The sequence below is a fragment of the Dunckerocampus dactyliophorus genome, chromosome 15, assembly GCF_027744805.1.
Source record: "Dunckerocampus dactyliophorus isolate RoL2022-P2 chromosome 15, RoL_Ddac_1.1, whole genome shotgun sequence".
NCBI lineage: Eukaryota > Metazoa > Chordata > Actinopteri > Syngnathiformes > Syngnathidae > Dunckerocampus > Dunckerocampus dactyliophorus.
In genome coordinates, this window is record NC_072833.1 from 26,844,608 (window position 1) to 26,864,507 (window position 19,900).

The window sequence follows — 19,900 nt, forward strand, 5'->3', positions numbered from 1 at the left end:
AAACTGAGTCAGGGTTAATAAAAAGTGCCCTATTTTTAACGAATGAAAATACATTTTGAATTCTTTTTGCAGTTTGCATTCTTTCTACAATGTTATTTGGATCACCACATAAATTATTATTTTGCACACCTCCTGCCCTGTCCTTTGCGAAGTTTTATCCAAAAAAGCCCAAATGCTTTTGCTTGAAGTAACAAATGAGCTTATTTGCAAAGTGTTAACAGGAGTTCAAGTCTGTCTTTTTAAAGTTAGCTCTAAGTGTGAGAAATCCAAGCACAATGCTTTGGATGGCAGAATAAAACCGGCTAATTAACTTCGTCATTGAGGTTGATTGGTGTAGTCAGTCAACAATCAGCTCTGCCTCTCACAGATTAGCTACCAAACTGATTGGCGAGCGTCTCCATGGTGATTGGCAGATGCTGTAATTAGCAGACGTGTGCCGACATAAGTACACGGGCAGCCCCCCACCCCCACCTCGCACATGTGGTTGCTACAGACATCAAGCAGCACTTCCATTGTGATCAGCCAGCTCAACATGCTGCTTAATGAAGTAGCAAATCCAAATCATTAGCATAATTAATATGGACTCCTGATTGCCTTTTGGGCATATTTGCTGCCTGCCTCTCCCTCATCTGTTATTGACTCCTTGTCTCGTGCATTAGTTGAGCTTATGACTGATCTTGGACTAATCTATAACTTATTTCCCCGGTCGTAATCAAGCGGCCACGTGAGTCCTCCAAGTTGAGCAGTGCGTGAAATCAACCACTTAGCGCTCCAGCACATTGAAAATAATTTTATTTTATTCAAATATCAGACTTTCACTGGAATATATAGCAAGACAAAGTCCACTTTTTAGACACTATTATTTTTAAGGCTGATCAGGGCAGCTTATAAACTACCATTTTTAGAAAGCCTGCAGACAGAAATACTGTTCTACATGGCAAACCTGTCATCCAAAGTGGCGGAAAGATAATACACCACTTGGTCAACAGCAAAGAGTTTGTAGAATTTGCAAAAAGAGGGTTGTTTACAATAAAAACACACATAAAGGGTCCCTGACATGATTTAACTTTGCTTAAATGTTATATTTTGTTTGCAATTATGTTCTGCATTCTTCCATTTTGAAAGTGAACAGCAAATTCGAAAAAATGACATTTGTAGTTGATGGCGCCATGCAGCCATGACGAGCTAGCGCTCACTGTTCAGCCTCATTGCTGGAAGTGACGCCATCGGGTTACTATCACTCAGGTAAACAGACATGGCGGTGTACGAGACAGAGGATGTTTACTGTGATTATAGCCAAGATTTCAGACATGTATCAACAGTTTTCGAGGAGGGACAAACAGTTGGAGATAGAAATAGAGAACTTACAGAACTTGCAGCCTTAAGACATGTAGATGAAGATTGGTCGCCTTCACAACACAGAATTGTAAGTGTAAATTACTCAGGAGTTGCTCATCCTTCAATTATTGTTTTAAATCGGCTTCTTGATGCGCATAAAGGGCTTTTTTTATAGCCTGTTTGATTATATGTGGAGTAAACATGATAAGATGTTTATATAACATCTATAATGCTTTGCAGCCTTGTCATGGAATCATGGAAATAGTGTTTAGAAGACACTCGGCCATTCTTGTTTTGTGTACCACCGGTGGCGGAGCTACGAGGTGGCCACCCCACCGGCCATTTAGACACTTCAGGTATCAACTTATTGCCACCCCATTTGTGAGTAATGGTCTCACCTTGGCCACCTCAATGAAAAATGTCTGGCTCTGCCACTGTGTACCATGTACTGCATATCATAATTTCAATTTCAAAATAACACGTCAGTAGAACAAAAATAATACAACAATAAAGTTGTATATATTGCAATTTTAAAAAATAAAGTAATCATACTGTTGTAATAAAGTTGAAATTTAAGACAGTAAAATAATAGTACTATTATGGTAACTTAAAAAAGTGTGGGGAAAAAAGTTAGTTTAACAACTTATTATCTTGTCCTTTTCCTCGTCCCCACCCTTCATTTCTCATGCAACAATGAATCAAGTGTAATGACAACATTGGAAGGTGTGGCCTTGGTGGAGGTCATTCTAGTTTGTTAGCAGAGTGACACAAAAAGTTTTGTATAGCTGACATTTCATTTCAACATTTCATTTGTTGCATATCTTGAGAATCCTCTCGTCAACATTGCATTTGACATTTTTCCATTTTTTTGTTTTGACTAATTTTTTCTGCTTATGCAGAATGTGGGTGTCTAATTTGATGATGATCCAAAATTAGGATTTTGCAATCTGGCACTGTTTGTGTAGAAGACAGATCCTTATGCACAATGCATTGGCAAACTAATTATCGGCGATCCAAGGTGTAACGCATGCAAGCAGGAATTGTCCGGAGGGAGGGGGTTCTTATATGACTGGGGGGGAGCAACTGGACGACAAAATGAAAACGTATGGCAGATGAGTCATTTCACACTGATGTCCACCTGAATAATAATCATCACCATCACCATGGTGGTCTTCCTGGGCCAGACATGAAGTTTACTCTGCCAGCTCTGTGGAGGCAAAGAAAACATCTGCTTTTGTATTCTAAAAGTCTTGCTGTCATCATAAGGGATGGAGTTTTGTCCATCATTCACAATCCTTATGTCAGACATGAACAAACGTCTTTCACGTTTCTGTGCGTTCTAAAGATATAAAAACATAAAAAAAAAAGGTAGCTAATTAATGCACGTAATGGGTGGGACACACCTCCAAACAACTCCAACAAGGTTTTATGCTTCTCTATCCATGCTGTGAACATGTATTAACAGGTACATTCACGATAACGTCTTACACTATTTTGGGAACTTCCTTCCTGGGTGCATTGATTTCACATAGCAACGTAGAAAGGAACGCTACATCTGGCGTCAAAACAGCAGCTCCAATATGTAGCGTCCTTTCGCTAGTAGCCTGAGGCATTGTGAGCGAGTGTGTGCTGAAGGCGAGGTGTCACTAATGCAGTCCTTGGATGCAACAATGTTCATAACTAGAAGAATTTCTATGAATTGAATAAAGTATCTCAAAAGCAATGCCAGTAGACAATGGGAGTGAATGCTGAAGTGTTGGCAAGTAAAAATGCAGACTGATTGTTGAAACGTGTAAACCAATCAGCCGTGGCTCAATCAATCAGAATTTATGCTCGCCTCACTTGGACCTTTGCCCCTAGTTAGTCTACAGGTGACTTCTGTCTGACGTAATATCATTTTATAAAACATGATGAAATTGAACCTGTAACCTGCATTGGAAACCAAGCACTCTACGTGCTGAGCCATGTCACCTCTGTAGAATCAGCAAAATGGGAGTAGTAGGGGGCGCCAAATAAATCGGCTATTCATTTTCAATGGGAACATGTTCACAGAAAATATGAAATTACACTAAATGTGGGGATGTGCTACATTTTAAGTCTGAATAGATAGCCACCTTGTCCTGAATGAACTCCACATTTGGACGTTAACAAACGTAATTAATAATAAATAATGAAGACCGCGTGAATGTTATTTGATCCAATTTAGGCGGCCCAGTACCACGTTCACTTTGGATGTGCGAGTACTCCTAATGAATTAATGATGCAAAAAAGGCTCAAAGGAGCTTTTAAGGACATGTTTATTTTTGTTTGTACAGACTTTTTGTCACAACAAAGTCAGCGTTTCAGAGCTTTTGTTATTTTCTTGTGGCGTCCATGACACTAGTCGTAGTATTAGTCGTAATTTGACAGCAACCGAGAAAGGATGTGGAGCAAGTGATGGCCTAAGAAGAAGCAGACATGCAAGCTAAAGCAAATCCAAGGCAATGGGAGGGGGCGAAAGAGGGTCTTTTCTGCCCCCCTGCACCAATCCAGTTTAATATCTAACTCCTATTCACTCAGTAGCAAAGCAAAACAAAGTTACAGGAAAAACGACTGCTGCTTATTTTGTGATGTTTTTTGCCGTTAGCGTGACTTGTAGAACATTCAAGTGCTTCCTGGTTGTTAGCCAGCATGGTGATTGGTCAATGGACACAGGAAATCAATGATGCATCACCCATGCCAAAGCACAATGTGATATGTTAAAGAGGCTCTGAGAAGTCAATTCAGGTGGTAGGGGGTGGTGGTGGGGAGCAGGTATTAAAAAGAATGCAACCTTTCCTTAGTGGACAATTGTACAGTGCAATCAGGTCGCACGCTATGAGAGTGGATTGTTACAAAATAGGAACATTTAAGTGCTTAGCCCAACTGTGAGCCCTCCGCCCCCAATCCTCTCGTTAAATGGAAATAAAGAGACAGAAAATCCCATCCCAGGGAGGTGGGGAGAAGAGGAAAGGTTCAGCCAGGAAAGATGACCCCTCCCGCAGCTAACAGACACAAGCAGTGAGAACAGGTCAATTAAGGTGAAGGGGCGGAGCCATCTTCTCTCAGCTGGCACCCGCTGCGTCCATCTGCAGGGGCCGAACGTTCGTCCCCCTGTAACGCCCACCCACCTCCTAAGCCCCCAGCCTCCCCCCTCACTTTAGAAGAGCCTTGATGCTGTCGTCTTCCGCCGCCTCAAAGGGGCTCATGCCGTTCGGACCCTTCTGGTTTTTGTCAGCGCCCTGCGGAGGATATGAATATTAATAGCCAGTCAGGGGCTACGGAGGCGGGCGTCACACTCAGGACCTGAAAATCGTCCGCACAATTCCGATACCTCCTTTGGAGTTGAGCTCATGAATGTTCTAGAGCAGGGGTCACCAACGTGGTGCCCACGGGCACCAGGTAGTCCCCCACGACCACATGAGGTGTCCGCAAGCCTGCTTTTCATTTAGGTTTTGTATTTGTACTTTATTTTATTTGTACTTTATTTATCCCACAGCGGGGAAATTCACTTGTTACAGCAGCAAGCAAGATACGTAAGTAAAGAATACATATTGACTACAACATGGTTCAGGTGGTGCAGGTGTTGTAGAGCCTGACAGCGGACGGTATGAAGGACCTGCGGAACCTCTCCTTCTTACACCGTGGGTGTAACAGTCTGCTGCTGAAGGAGCTGCTAAGGGAACCCACAGTGTCATGTAGCGGGTGAGAGGTGTTGTCCATGATGGATGTCAGCTTAGCCAACATCCTTCTCTCCCCCACTTCCTCCACGGAGTCCAGAGGACCGTCCAGGACAGAGCTCGCTCTCCTGATCAGCCTATTGATCCTGCTCCTGTCCCTGTCCGTGCTGCCCCCTCTCCAGCAGCCCACAGCATAGAAGATGGCTGAGGCCACCACAGAGTCATAAAAGGTCCGTAAAAGAGTCCTGCACACACCAAAGGACCTCAGTCTCCTCAGCAGGTGGAGGCGACTCTGGCTCTTCTTGTAGAGGGCGTGGGTGTTGACGGACCAGTCCAGTTTGTTGTTAAGGTGAACACCCAGGAATTTGTAGCTGTCTACCAACTCTAATTCCGCTCCCTGGATGTTCACCGGTGTGAAGTGAGAAGTTTTCCTCTGGAAGTTAATGATCATCTCCTTTGTCTTGCTGGTGTTGAGTTGCAGCTGGTTAAGCTCACTCCAGCTGACAAAGTCCCTGATGACCGTCCTGTATTCCAGATCATTCCCCTCTGAAACACAACGCACGATGGCTGTGTCGTCTGAGAACTTCTGGATGTGACACTGTGTGGAGTTGTGTGTGAAGTCCGAGGTGTAGAGGGTGAAGAAGAAAGGGGAGAGCACCGTACCCTGAGGGGCACCTGTGCTGCAGAGTACCATGTCAGACACACAGTGACGGAAATCTCTTGAAAAACAGATTGAGTTCATCTGCCCAGATCTTGTCCCCACTGGCTTGGTCTGTCCCCACTCTTTTACCATGGCCTGTGATGGTCTGCAGGCCTCTCCAGACTTCCCTGGCATTATTCTGCTCCAGCCGCTTCTCCAGTTTCCTCCTGTAGCAGTCCTTCCCCTTCCTGATCTTATCTTATGAGTTCCCTCTGGACTCTGCACAGCTCCTCCGTTTGGGTTGAAATAAGGTATGAAAATCATTTCTACATTTTGGCCATTTTCATTTTCTAAAAGTAGCTCTCGCAAGAAAAAACGTTGGTGACCCCTGTTCTAGAGCATCAAACTTTTCACCGTGGTGCCACATGGCACTTACAGTTGCCCTCCGACGGCCGACTGCAAGTATCAAACCATATCACTGTATCATCGCCTCAAGATGATACCACACATTTCATTGGATGCTTGCAAGATTTATTTACTTACATTGAAGTCACAAGTCAAGGTGACAAGCAGGAATTTGATTATAAACATAAGAGCAGTTGGAAAATGGAAAAAATGTACATTTTACACTGTTGGATCTTAAAAGGAAAAGTGCACTTTTTTTGGAATGTTGCCCATCATTCACATTCCTTATGTGAAACATGAACACATATTTTTTTACCATTTCTGTGCGTTCTAACAAGAGAAAACGAGTTAGTATGAGCCAGCTAACAATGCACGTCATGGGAGGTACCCATTTTGTCGATAAAGCCCAAACAAAAAAGCCTAAAAAAAAAAACGCTAAGAGTGTTCCATTTACATAACTGACCTGTATATTAACCAAGCTGCAGCAATACTGTTATTGGACCAGCTAACACAAAAAACGACATTTATCTGGCAGAGTAACACCACACCTCTCTAGCCGCTAGTCTCTGCGTCACTCACAACGTCTCAAGCCACTGCAATGGGACAGACGGAAGAGTGGATACTACTGGCTCTCAATTTAGCTGCAAAGACTCAACAAGATGCTCGTTTGCTGTCAGCATTTTATACCCGAGGACCGGGGCACAAGTCTTGCTGGAAGACGCTGTTGTATTTTGAAGATCGGATAATATCGGCTTCTGCCGATCTTACAATATTGTTGGTCATGCTGTGCAATAAAAAAAAAGTCAATTCGGCAATACTTGGGTCACGTGATTTTTAACGCTATTTTCATAACCATATCCAATTCCACAAATTCATGTTTGTGACAAAAGCTTATTATTGGAAGGAAAAAATTGGATTGGCAAGACTGTAAAAAATAAAAAAATCGGATCGGATGCCAAGGATATCCTTACTTAGAACCTCCTTCGGATCCAACAGTGCAAAATGTACACTTTTGGCATTTTTCAACTGCTCTTAAAAAGTCAGGCGTGTACAATAAAAAAAAACAAAGAAGCTCCAACTGCATGCAGTACAAATTGTCTGATTTCATAGAACAAATACATTTTCCAAGAAATATTATAGTTGGGATTTTTTGACATGAAGTGGTATGACATCCCTATCAGCAGTGTAGTGATCAACAGTGACTTAACAGTGACCCACTTTGTTCCGTGAGCAGAGTTCCGGTTCGTTGCTGGGGTCACTTAAGTAAAGGGTTTGGCTGCTCAAAGCAATATGCGCTCAAAAGAGTTCATACATTTGCATCACAAAACCGTTTCTAACTAAAAAGTCAGACCTCTCAGTCACTCTGTGTTATTTCCTCTCTGTTCGTATCACTACGCGCTCTCACTCGTCCACTGTTGTGTGTGTGTGCGTGTACCAGGGTTTACATGCGCAGACGGAGACTAGCTGCGCTCCATCCGCGCGGAACACACAACAACTTATGTGACCCAACCAACAAAACAAAACTACGTTTCTCCTCACCAAAATCCGACCAGAACTCCGCTCACAGAACAAAGTGGGGGGTAAGTCACTGTTGATCACTACACTGCTGATAGTGATGTCATACCACTTCATGTAAAAAAATCCCAACCAACAAAACAAAACTACGTTTCTCCTCACCAAAATCCGACCAGAACTCCGCTCACAGAACAAAGTGGGGGGTAAGTCACTGTTGATCACTACACTGCTGATAGTGATGTCATACCACTTCATGTAAAAAAATCCCAACTATCCCTTTACGGGTTTCTTTCAAATGACTTATTTTTATGTAATATAAAAGAAATGTGTCAAAATTGTTAAATAATTTTTAATCTTGAAGCCTTCATTTTGCCACCTGTGTTGTAGAACCTCTCAAGTGAGCTCAATTGGACAGCAGGTACCAGCAGTACCTGGATGCAGTATGCTCACCCCCAAGATCCCCACCAAAAAAAGCTTCCATATGCAATAAGTCCCCAACCAACGAACACAATTGGTTCCAGACGACTGTTCTCAAGTGGATTTGTTCGTAAGTCCAACAAAAGGTAATATTACCAATAATATAGGTACTACGTGTACGTGTATACATATACAGTATATGTGTATGTATGTAAATATGAGTTTGGATGCAGTAGTAATATTAAACCAGGATAATGAATGAAAAAAACAATAATAAAAGTGATATAATAATACGTAATGATAAATGTTATTTACCTTTGAAGAGGAGTGGTCGAGCATACGTCGTTGTGGTGGAGTTGGAGGAGGAGATATTGAAAAAGGACAAGTGGTGGTGGTGGTTAGACTCTTCTAAAAGAGGTAGTGTTCTGTGGGTGGTGTAGAATTAAGCAGGCCTATTAACTTTTCATAAACTTTAATCACACGCTCTGTCCGGGTTGTATCATACAGCTACAATTTAGCTTTCAATTTCTCCTTTACACTCTCTCCCCACTGTCTTCCTCTACCTGTTGGTTCCATTAGCAGTGTCACAGTGCCCTCTACTGGTCAAGCATGGAGCAGTATAAATACCAGTCAGCTTGCGTTCGTATCTCCGAATGTTCGCAAGTCGGATGTTCGTAAGTTGGGGACGTAGTGTACACAGTTTATTAGGTACACCTGCACTAAGCAGATGCTGCCTTGATGCATAGCAGAGTTCTCCAGCTGTTTTAACATTGTTCAAGTAGTAAGTCTAATGACCATGCCAGAAACGTATTGTATTTTTGTTAACACCGCATCTTGACATTGTTAGTCAACATATCTAATGCGTGTGTTTTCTCAACATGGCCTGGCGTCAGCACTCTGCAGCGGGATCTTATGACCGGGTCGCCTGTTGAGGTCAAATTGGGGGAGGGATGCACACAAAGGCGTGTTGCCTGCCATTGCAAGCTCGTATGAATGAGTGCCGCGAGTCAGCAGGATCTTTATGTGCTTTAAACACAGTGAAAGACGAAAGTACTACAGCACGTATAGTGTGGATGACTGACGACGTCCCTTTCGCCAGACACACAGAGAGAATGTGTGATATGATATTCAAATTTAGTTAATTGTATATTATGAAATAAATGAAACCACATGATATATTTACAAAATAAAACTAAAAATACATTAAAATACATATAAATAAATAAGTAGTCAATCCTTGTTTATGGTGGTGAATTGGTTCCAGACCCCACCGCTGTAAGTGAATTTCAGTGAAGTAGGATTCAAGGACAAAACAGCCATCATTTATTAATAATTTCTTGAAAAACCTTGATATAGTGAGGGAGCGATATTGAAACCGCTTTATAGTGAGGGACGACTGAACTTTTTTTTTTTTTAAATGTCAGTGTAAAGATTTTTTGCAAAGCCACCTGATGAGCACTCGGGGGTGATGGTAACGTGTCATCAGGTGTTAATAAAACCAACCAACCTTGTCTAGGAGGACCTTGACACAGCTGGCATGGCCCTCCAGGCAGGCGGAGATCAACGGGGTGAGGCCGTGTTTGTCGGGGGCCTGCAAGGGTGGCAGAGAAACACAGTTATTGAAAGGGGGCCACGCGCACGGGGGTCGGGGGGCTGTACAGTGAGACATTACGTTGACATCTGCTCCCTTGGAGATGAGGAACTCCACCATTTCCTTCCGACCAAAGTCGCAAGCGTAGTGCAGAGGCTTCCTGCCGCCATCCAGGGTCCGGTTCACGTCCTCAGCCTGCCACACAGGGAACAGAAAGAAGAGCCACCCATATTATTATTAGTATTATTTTCATCATCGTCATTATTATAGACACATGCAAACGTGGCCCTTCATGTCATCACTTCCTGCAAGCAAAGCAAAGAGTCATTAGTGAAGAGGGGGTCTCAGGTGGTCCAGCTAGATCTGGTTACAGGAAGAGTCTCAAATGAAAACACCTGATCCACTTTGAAGATCTGCGTGTCTTCTGTGGTGGCCGACGGTGAGGAGAGAGAGTCTTTCATGAAAGATATGAGCCAGCATTGCACTTCAACAATATTTCAACAAAATATAACACTATAAAGATAAAGAAAAGTCTGCATATTAAAAAGACGAGCACCGGAAGACATTTTCTTCATCAGTGATCTGGAAAATTAACAATTAGTCCTTAAATAATTCTTCACTTTTTTTAAACTGATTTTTGCTTTTTTTTATTTAATTTTACTAAAGAAGGTTATGCTCAATTAAAATCTTTATTTCAAGAGCAAAATTACATTTTGTGCGCCGGGGAAATTCTTCCTCACATGAACGTTCCTTCCCCTCCCCTCTTTCACATGTCACTTTGCGCAAGATTCCACGTTTAACAGTAACGTCAATTTATCGAGACCAGCAAAATGTATTTATCGTTCGAGTGATTTATTATCGTGACAGGAGGCTCCATACAGTAGATCTGCCAGAGATGTTGCTCTTATCCAACCCCCTTTTTGTCTCTCTCTTCAAAAATTACACGCAAGTGCGTCATGGCCAATTGTGCAAATTCAGCAACGCCTTCTTCTAGCACCCTCTGCCCCACAGTTTGTCCCACAGGACTGCAGTCTAACTGTAGGGCATGAATCAATCCCCCCCCCCCCCGGCCTTAAAGCCGACCTCACGATATGAATGTTATATTTAAGATGATTGATCATTCCGAGGAATCCATACCACACCGAGGAAGGCGGGTATGGCGCTGTGATGCGGCATGGCCCAGTTTCAGCACAAATTAGCACACATCAGTCAGCAACTGCTGGCGACATGGCGGCAGTGTAACGCAACAAACCACTTCCCGTACGGCAGGGATGTCCACAACTTTTCCAGCGAGGGCCACATACTGAAAAAAAAATGAAATGATGCAAGGGCATGCTAAGAAGTTATATATGTTTTTTTTAAAACACAAAAAAATCCCTGAATCTCATCTTTGCCATGCAGGTGAAAAAGCTTCAATTTTTTTTCCTGTTTTTTTTCTCTCCAAATATCTCAACTCTTCTTCTTAAATAATTTCTGTAAATGCTCTAGTCGTAATAGTATGACTTTATTCACACAATATTATATATACCCACAATATGTTATAGTTTTCCTTCATTCTCGAAACATAACTTTTTCCACAACCTAATTTTCAAAAAATGGCAACTTTATCTTGTCTTATCTTATTTTGTTTCTCATGGTATTGCAACAAAAAAAAAAGTCATCTTTTTTCTTTAACATTTCAGCTTTATACTACATTATTTTTCCTCATATTATAAATGTACCCATTCAATCATCTTCTATGCCGCTTATCCTCACCATGGTTACGACAAATTTATTTTCTGAAAATTACGTTTAATTATTACACGACTCGTAAAATTACAGCCCTTTTTTTTCCTATTTCAAATTTCTTCTGGTAATTATGACTGACAGTTTTTTTCTTGTAACATAACTTTTTCCACAACCTAATTTTCAAAAAATAGTGTTTTTCTTTCATATCTTGATTTTATACATTGTTATTTTTCCCCTCATAATATTACATTATATCTTTTAATATTACGACCTTTGCTCGGTTGATTACAATGTCTTCCTCTTAATATTTTGACTTTAATTTTGTAAAATGACGGCTGATTTTTTTCCATAAATTTTGAGCGACAAATGGCCCCTAAGCTGCACTTTGGACACCCCTGATATATGCTAGGCTGTCTGAATAAAGCAACCACATCATGGAAATATAGCCCTGCTGTCACGCGTCTGCGATGCGGCTGTGTGGAATAACATACTGTAGGGTGGCGGGTCCAGTGGTGAGCACGTCTGCCTTCGCGGGTTGGAACATGTCAGTGTGGACTTTGCATGTTCTCCCTGTGCTTGACATGCATGTTAGGCTAAATTGACCAGAGGCGACGTTGAGTAGTGATATGTTCTTCTGGTGACGAGCAATTTTCAACACTAGAATGGATTTTTCTTTAAAGCAGGTGCACACGTACACATTATCCCCAACAAGAATCACATTCAGCTCTCAGAGCACTTAAAACGAAAACAGCACCAGTGTCCGTTCTGCTGACTGCCATAAAAATGTAGGATTTTGCAAACTCAAGCCTCGGCTAGCTGATGTAGCCACCACCCACACACTCACCCACCCACCCACAGATGACGGCACGTAGAGCTCGTTCACACCTGTCTCAACAACAAAGAAAATGTGGTTAAAAACCACAACAAATGCACATGTGTTGTTTATGTTTACATTAACGCTAGCTTAACGTACCAACAGGTTACGTGTGTGTGCTAACTAGCCACCGTAGCGTTTACTAGCAGGATTAAGCTAAAATGAATCATGCTAGGTTGATCGTGTTGAGGCACGTGTAAATCAGAGTGAAGTAAAATCCAAAATGGCTAAAAAAAAAAAAATCCATTCCTGTCATCGATGTCGTCTGAAAGACCGTACGTCATAATGCTAACGCCACACTTCCACATTTTCATGTTTGGGTCGAATTTGTATCAAAACACTACTTTGATGCTCACTGTAGTAATTCAACACTGTAGTAATTCCACAACGGTGGTGAATTAACTTGTCGTTAGCCAACTCCGGCTAGCGTTAGCATGCTCGCGGGCGGCCACAGCACTTTCCACGGCCACTTGTCGGAGGGCTGCCGCACATTAACTCGCTTCAGCGGGCACAACTCTTCCTTCCTTACCTTTTTCAGCATGCCCTCCACCTCGGCAACGTCCCCGGTCTTCAATGCCCACGTCAGGTCTTTGTCGCACATTTTGCTGTTCTTCTAGTGTGAGAGTGTTGCCGCTGCTAGCTGCTTGGGCTTCAATGCTAAAGAGTGATGTTTAAAAAAGTTAGCTTTGTTGCTAGCGGGGAGGGGGTACTCTTCCCTTCCTGTCGTCACGGCGGGGCGGGGGGGGGACAAATAAGATGACTCTTAAAAAAAAGTGCCTTGATTCCAAGCACTGGGGTTTAATTTTATTGCTGTTGTGGGTAAAACACGAAAGAACACAGGGAACGCGTGAAACTAAATAGAGAAAGACAAATTAGCACAAAGGGATCCGCCTTTCTAGCACCAATACTTCCGGTGTCGAAACCCGGAAGTAAACACAGGGGCCGTCTTCATCACGCACTCGCCGGACACCTCATTAGGTACACTTGCACGTTCTAGTGCAAATTCCAAACATTCCATCAACTCAATAATAATAACAACAACAATAATAATAACATACTACTATACAAAACTGCACATTATTCAGACTGTACATAGCCGTGTATTCCTGTATTGTGCATATTTAGACTTAGACTTCATTAACCCCACAAGGGAAATTGCTTGGTTACAGTAGCTCGATTGCAGAAGAAAAATACAAACACACTTAAATAAAATGCAATGCAATATGAATAATATTTAATAAAATAAAAAGAATATAAGATAAGTAAAAAATAATATAAAATAAACACGATTGGCATATTTACAAATGTGTGTATAAATATGCAAGTAAATGTACACGATATATAGAATATAGAATACGACTTTTTTTCTCTTAATATTTTGAATTTATTCCAATAAAATATTTGCTGTTTTTTTCATTTCTGCAGTTTATTCTTGTACCATTATAACTTTATGCGAAAGCTAATTTTCCAACTTCTACAACTTTGTTTTGTTTTGTTTGTTTCTCATAATATTATGGCTTTAAAAAATATTTATATTTCAACTCTCTGTTACTAAAATGATATTATTTTTCCTCATAATATTATGAGTTAGCGCTCGTAAAATAGCATTTTCTTTCTCGTAAGAATATGACTTTTTTCTCTTAATATTTTGCATGTATTCTCATAAAATTCCAGCTGGTTTTTTTTGCATTTCTGTAGGTTTTTTCTAAATTTTCTTCTTGTAAATTTTCTTTTCATAATTATGACTTTATTGCCATAATATTTAGACTTTATTTTTGTACCATTCTAACTTTTTGTGCAAATTAGTTTTCCAAAAATTACAACTGTATTTCTTGTTTTGTGTGATTCTCATGATATTACAACTTTCCAAAAAATATTTTTTTTCTATAATATTTCAACTTTGTGCTACTAAAATTATATTATTTTTCCGATAATATTACCAATTAATTATCGTAAAAATATGGCAAAATTTTATAACAATTTTCTCTTAACATTTTGAAATTATTCTCATAAAATTAGAGTTGTTTTTTGCATTTCTGCAGATTATTTCCAAAATTTTGGTCTTGTGAATTTTCTTTTCATAGTTATGACTTCATTTACATAATATTTTGACTTCATTCTTGTACCATTATAACTTTATTATAACCAAAAATGACAACTTTATTTGTTTTGTTTGCTTCTCATAATATTGTGGCTTTTTTAGAACATAACATATTTCAATTTTCTGCTACTAAAATTCTTGTAAAATTACTGCTGATTTTTCAATTTTTTTAGTTTTCTTTGTAAATTCTATTTTTAGAGTGTGCCGTGGGCCAATAACAAAACTGCCACGAGCCATAAACGGCCCCCGGGCCACACTTTGGACACCCGAGCCTTAACTAACTGAAGACAGCCCTCAGCAAAATCATAAAACCAGAGGAAAATGACGAGAATTTGCATTTTGTGCTGGTGGATTGTAGCCAGATTGTAAGTACAGCATCAAAATGCAAAAAGACTATCACCTTAAAAAGTCAACATTCGCACTATAATCTGTCTTTCGTGTCATTTCCTGTGAAATTCATGCATGACTGAAATAAATCCGACGCCGACACGTAGCCTCAAATCAATGCTGTCTTCACGACTGTGATAATAACACCTCAGGAGTTGCTGTGTCGGTCTATCAATACCTCAATATGGCCTTCCATTGACAGATCCTTCATTCTTTACTGGCTGCAGAAAACTCCAAGTGTGGTTATTTGACATTTTCACTTACAACAAAGGTGTCCAAACTGTGGCCCGGGGGAACATTCTAAAAATTTAGCAAGAAAACAACAAAAATTGAAAAATCTGCAAAATATTAAGAGAAAAAAGTTTCAGCATAATAAAAAAAAAGTGTAATTTCACGAGAAGTAAGTAAAATTATGAGGAAAAAATATTAGTTGCTTATTAGTGCTCTTAACTTATACAAAACTTACCCATAACTTATTCGACGTACGCCAGCGTATTGGCCAAATTTTTAATACGTTGGCATAAGCTGCCTAAATCGTCAAGGTGTGACAGGGCCTTTACTGATGGGGCTAGCCCCGCGAAATCTGCCTACCAACTAAATATAAAACTTTGGCGTACCCAACAAATTCTGCCTAGCAACAAGTGGCTGTGCAAAAATGTTATTAGGCTAAGACGTGCACCATGAAATTAAAAAGCTTGTAATTATTTGTAGTTTTTACTATATTATGTTGTTGAAGCTTAATTCTAACGCTTAGGTGTAAACCACAAAATCTGCCTAGCAACAAACATGTAACAAGACCAGGAAAACCCTTTTGTGCCATTTCACTGATGTAGGCAGCTCGCTAAGATGTTATTTTCATTGTTAACTGCCAGGATTGATCCCATAGTTTGCTGCGCTAGTGGTTTGGTTCACTGCGGTGGCAAAAAAGATCTTTTTTCTAAATAAAAGATTTGGAGCAGCTTTGTGAGGAGGCTGCCCAGTGTGATATCATTGATGTGTTCACGGCAGAAGAAAAATTTCTGCTTGAGCGGAATCCTAAAGTGATTCTTCCCATCGGTGCGACAGCGCGCCGCCTCCACTTTTCAATCCATTAGCGGCGGCATACGGTGGCGGCCGCGATACAGTAGGCGAAGCTGGTCATCATCATACACTCGCTCCACAAGTACAGTATTTCCTCTCGAGGGTGCCCCCCCCCCGCCCGCCATTTTGATTCAATTAAAGGTCCCGGCGGCCCTCCATTGCCACCATTAGATTAGAACTCATGCTGTAACGTTGGAATTATTAAATTTAGCTGGTTAATTTCACATGCACGACTCATTTTAGGATTTCATGTGAATGCAATAACGATACAAAGTAGTCCTAATACCGTACATGCATCCTTTTCAACTCCATTTCCAATTTAAAAGATGCACATTGCAAGCTTGCGCAGGATAATGGAAACCAAGTAGGAAACGCATCGCTTCCCGCTCATAATAAAGCTGCAGTCGCACAAAACAAGCATTTGGAAAAAGCCATTTGTATTCAATTACCCTGTATGTCCCTGCAGCCTTTCCTGCCTTGATTATTTATCTAAAGTGGTGTAAAAATATGTTTGCCCCCTTCCTGAGTTCCTATTTTCTTTGCCACACCAAGTTTGTCACACTTAAATATTTCAGATCATAAAACAAATTAAAATTTTAGTCAATGACAACACAACTGAACACAAAATGAAACTTTTTATTGTTAAGGGAGAAAAAAAAAACACAGCTACATGGCCCTGTGTGAAACATAACATAACTGAGATGAATTGACATCTATCAGTGTGGAAAAGGTTATAAAGCCATTTCTAAAGCCTTGGGACTCCAGCCAACCACAGTGAGAGCCATTATCCACAAATGGCCAAAACATGGAACAGTGGTGAACCTTCCCAAGCAACCAAAATTACCCCAAGAGCGCAGCCATGACTCATCCAAGAGGTCACAAAAGACCCCACAACAACATCCAAAGAACCGCAGGCCTCACTTGCCTCAATTAAGGTCAGTGTTCATGACTCCACCATAAGAAAGACACTGGGCAAAAACGGCCTGCATGGCAGAGTTCCAAGACCAAAACCACTGCTGAACAAAAACAACATTAATGCTAGTCTCCATTTTGCCAAAAAATATCTTGATGATCCCCAAAACCTTTGGGAAAATACTCAAAAGCTGAACTTTTTGGAAGGTGTGTGTCCCATTACATCTGGCGTAAAAGTAACACCACATTTCAGGAAGAGAACGTCTTAGCAACAGTAAAATATGGTGGTGGTAGTGTGATGGTCTGGGGCTGCTCTGCTGCCTCAGGACCTGGAAGACTTGCTGTGATAAATGGAAGCATGAATTGTGCTGAAGGAGAATGTTGGTGACCTCAAGCTGAAAGCAACTTGGGTTCTGCAGCAGGACAATGATCCAAAACACACCAGCAAGTCCACCTCTGATTGGCTGAAGACTTTGGAGTGGTCTAGTCCAAGTCCTGACCTGAATCCTATTGAGATGCTGTGGCATGACCTTCAAAAGGAAAAGCCTCCAATGTGGCTGAATGACAACAATCCTGCTAAATTCCTCCCCAGCGCTGGAAGAGACTCATTGCAGGTTGATTGCAGTTGTTGCTGCTAAGGGGGGGGCCAACCACTTATTAGCTTTAGGGGGCAATCACTTTTTCACACAGGGACATGCAGCTTTGGATTTTTATTCTCTCTTAATCATAAACAGTTTCATTTAAAAGTGCAAAAAAAAGTGCATGTTGTGTTGAGTTGTGTTGTCATTGACTAATATTTACATCTGTTTGATGATCTGAAACATTTAAGTGTGACAGATGTGGAAAAACAAAGAAAAAAAATCCCACCACTGTATCTGAAGCATTTATTTCTTAATTGTAAGCATCACATACTGTACGTAAAAGAGTGTTTATTTGAACAGCTGTTGTAAATAAAGAGTTAGCGGGGGTTTAATCACTGAAATTGAGTCTTGAGCAAAGTTTAAGCACGCTTTTTGTCACTTTTATTGCATTGAGGTAAAACCTGGGTGGGAGCCCGTTGCAAGTGTCTGGCAAATTCAACATTTAAAATGCAGTTTGGAGGAGAGGAGGTAACAATAATAAAAAAAAAACCTGCATGAGGGCGCAAGAGGAAACACAAGTTATGAATAATTTTCCAGTCAATAGACCTTTACGCTCTGGAGCGTAATCGCACAAATGTCTTAAATCTCTGCTGATGCCTGCAATGCAGAGATAAACTTTTATTACGTTAGGACGCAATGGAATCTCATGCAAGGTAGATAATCATTTCAAGCCACTCGGGGGCGCTGACTCCCTCTAGAGGTCAGGCCACATACAGCAGGCGTTACATATTGTAAATAGAGCAGGTGTCCACTGCTCACCTGAATCACCTCCCATCATCTGCTCCTCCTTCCGTCAGGCGTCCCCTCGTCCATCACTCCCACCCCGACGGGGTTGGGGGTTGCCCGTGCTCCCCGTGCGAGATGTGAGACCTGATAGGATGTGACAAGTTTATTAGGCACAAATCAGGCGGGCCCCACGATTCATTCGGGCGCCCCGAGACGGTGGTTTTCGTCACGGGTGGCGGGATCCTCTCCTCGCTCTGGCTTCTCATCCGTCTCTGTTTGTTCACAGCCTGTGGGCCTTGGTGAGATATTATCAGTGTGCTAGCCACTGCAGGGATTGGGGGAGGGGGGCACGCCTTGGCAGCCATGGCACCGCACGCTTAAATCTACCAGGAAAACCCACAAATTGTAGCCCTGATGAACCTTTTCACGTCATGTAAACATGAGGGCTGACAAATGATTAAACCATTTAATCAAATTAATCAAAGTTTTAATCATGATTCATCACCATTTGCCACTATGTTTGAAATATGTCCATTTTTGCTGTGTTTTATGACCAGAAAGATAAATGACAGGACGTAATTATATATATACTTGTATATATTAACAGCGCCCAATGAAATTTAAATGTAAAGTCTCCCTGACACAATTCATCAACTTTGCTAAATATGCTCTGTATTGTTTCTAATTATGTTCTACTTTCTTCCATTGATGAAAGCGAATGGTAAATTTGCAAAAATGACATTCAGCTAGTGTGGCTTACATTGTTTAACTAGTCATATTACATGCGCTGTTAGGCGCTGTTTAACTAGCAGTGTTGCACACACTGTTTAACTAGTCATATTACATGCGCTGTTAGATGCTGTTTAACTAGCTGTATTACATGCATTGTTTAACTAGTCATATTACATGCGCTGTTAGGCGCTGTTTAACTAGCTGTATTACATGCATTGTTTAACTAGTCATATTACATGCGCTGTTAGACGCTGTTTAACTAGCTGTATTACATGCACTGTTTAACTAGTCATTTTACACGCACTGTTCGGCACTGTATAACTAGTCATGTTGCACACACTGTTTGGTGCTATTTAACTAGCTGTATTATATACACTGTTTAACTAGTCATATTGCATACACTGTTAGTCATAATACATGCACTGTTCAGCGCTGTTTAACTAGCGTTAATACACGCACTGTTTAACTAGTCATACTGTATTACACGCACTGTTTTTCACTGTTTAACTAGCTGTGTTGCTCGCACTGTTTGGTGCCGTATAACTAGCCGTATTGCACGCACTGCTCGACATGGTTTAACTAGCCGTACTGCAAGCACTGTTTGGCGCCATTTTACATGCACTGTTCGGTGCTGTTTGGAAAATATGATTAATTTAATCAAATGTAATATCTTTCTATGTACTAAATCTCCCATGTTACCCATGTGGACACCTGCAGCTTATATACGTGAAAATCTCTTTGAATTGAGTGGGTGTGGCTAACATATCGGTGTGCTTTATAGTCTGGAAATTACGATGCATCTACATTTTTTGCTACTAGACGTACAAGTCTTAGACTAGCTTTCATGGCAAATGCCAAGGCTAGCAAAACATACAGTATGTACAGTATGTTGTACGTCGCAGTCTGTGCATGAATGTGTCAAAGCACACAGCTGTTGGTGTTGGTGTGTTACATCATACATCATCAATGGAAAAGGCAGCTGTGGCTTCCCAAACTGATATAGTGCCGCAATTATTGTGTAAATGTAGAAAAACATTTTTCTTGGCTTTGCTGTGACATCACAGCATATTTTGGTGTCATGAGCACTTGAATCCAAACATACATTACAGACCGCA

The 19,900-nt window shown here is 41.0% G+C and overlaps 1 protein-coding gene across 2 annotated transcripts in view; it reads right to left on the bottom strand.

Moving 5' to 3' along the window:
- mtpn (myotrophin) overlaps positions 1-13,119 on the bottom strand; it is a 31,275-nt gene extending 18,156 nt beyond the window's left edge. The window contains exons 1-4 of one of the 2 annotated variants that reach the window (XM_054752804.1): positions 12,736-13,112; positions 9,686-9,799; positions 9,521-9,604; positions 3,618-4,598 (exon numbers count right to left, since the gene is read on the bottom strand). In XM_054752804.1, coding sequence (XP_054608779.1) covers positions 4,512-4,598; positions 9,521-9,604; positions 9,686-9,799; positions 12,736-12,807 — 357 coding nt within the window. In that variant the 5' untranslated portion in view covers positions 12,808-13,112 and the 3' untranslated portion in view covers positions 3,618-4,511. Of the gene's footprint in view, positions 1-3,617; positions 4,599-9,520; positions 9,605-9,685; positions 9,800-12,735 lie in introns of those variants that run through there. The other variant, XM_054752803.1, reaches the window with a different exon arrangement.
- Positions 13,120-19,900: the final 6,781 nt, after the last annotated feature.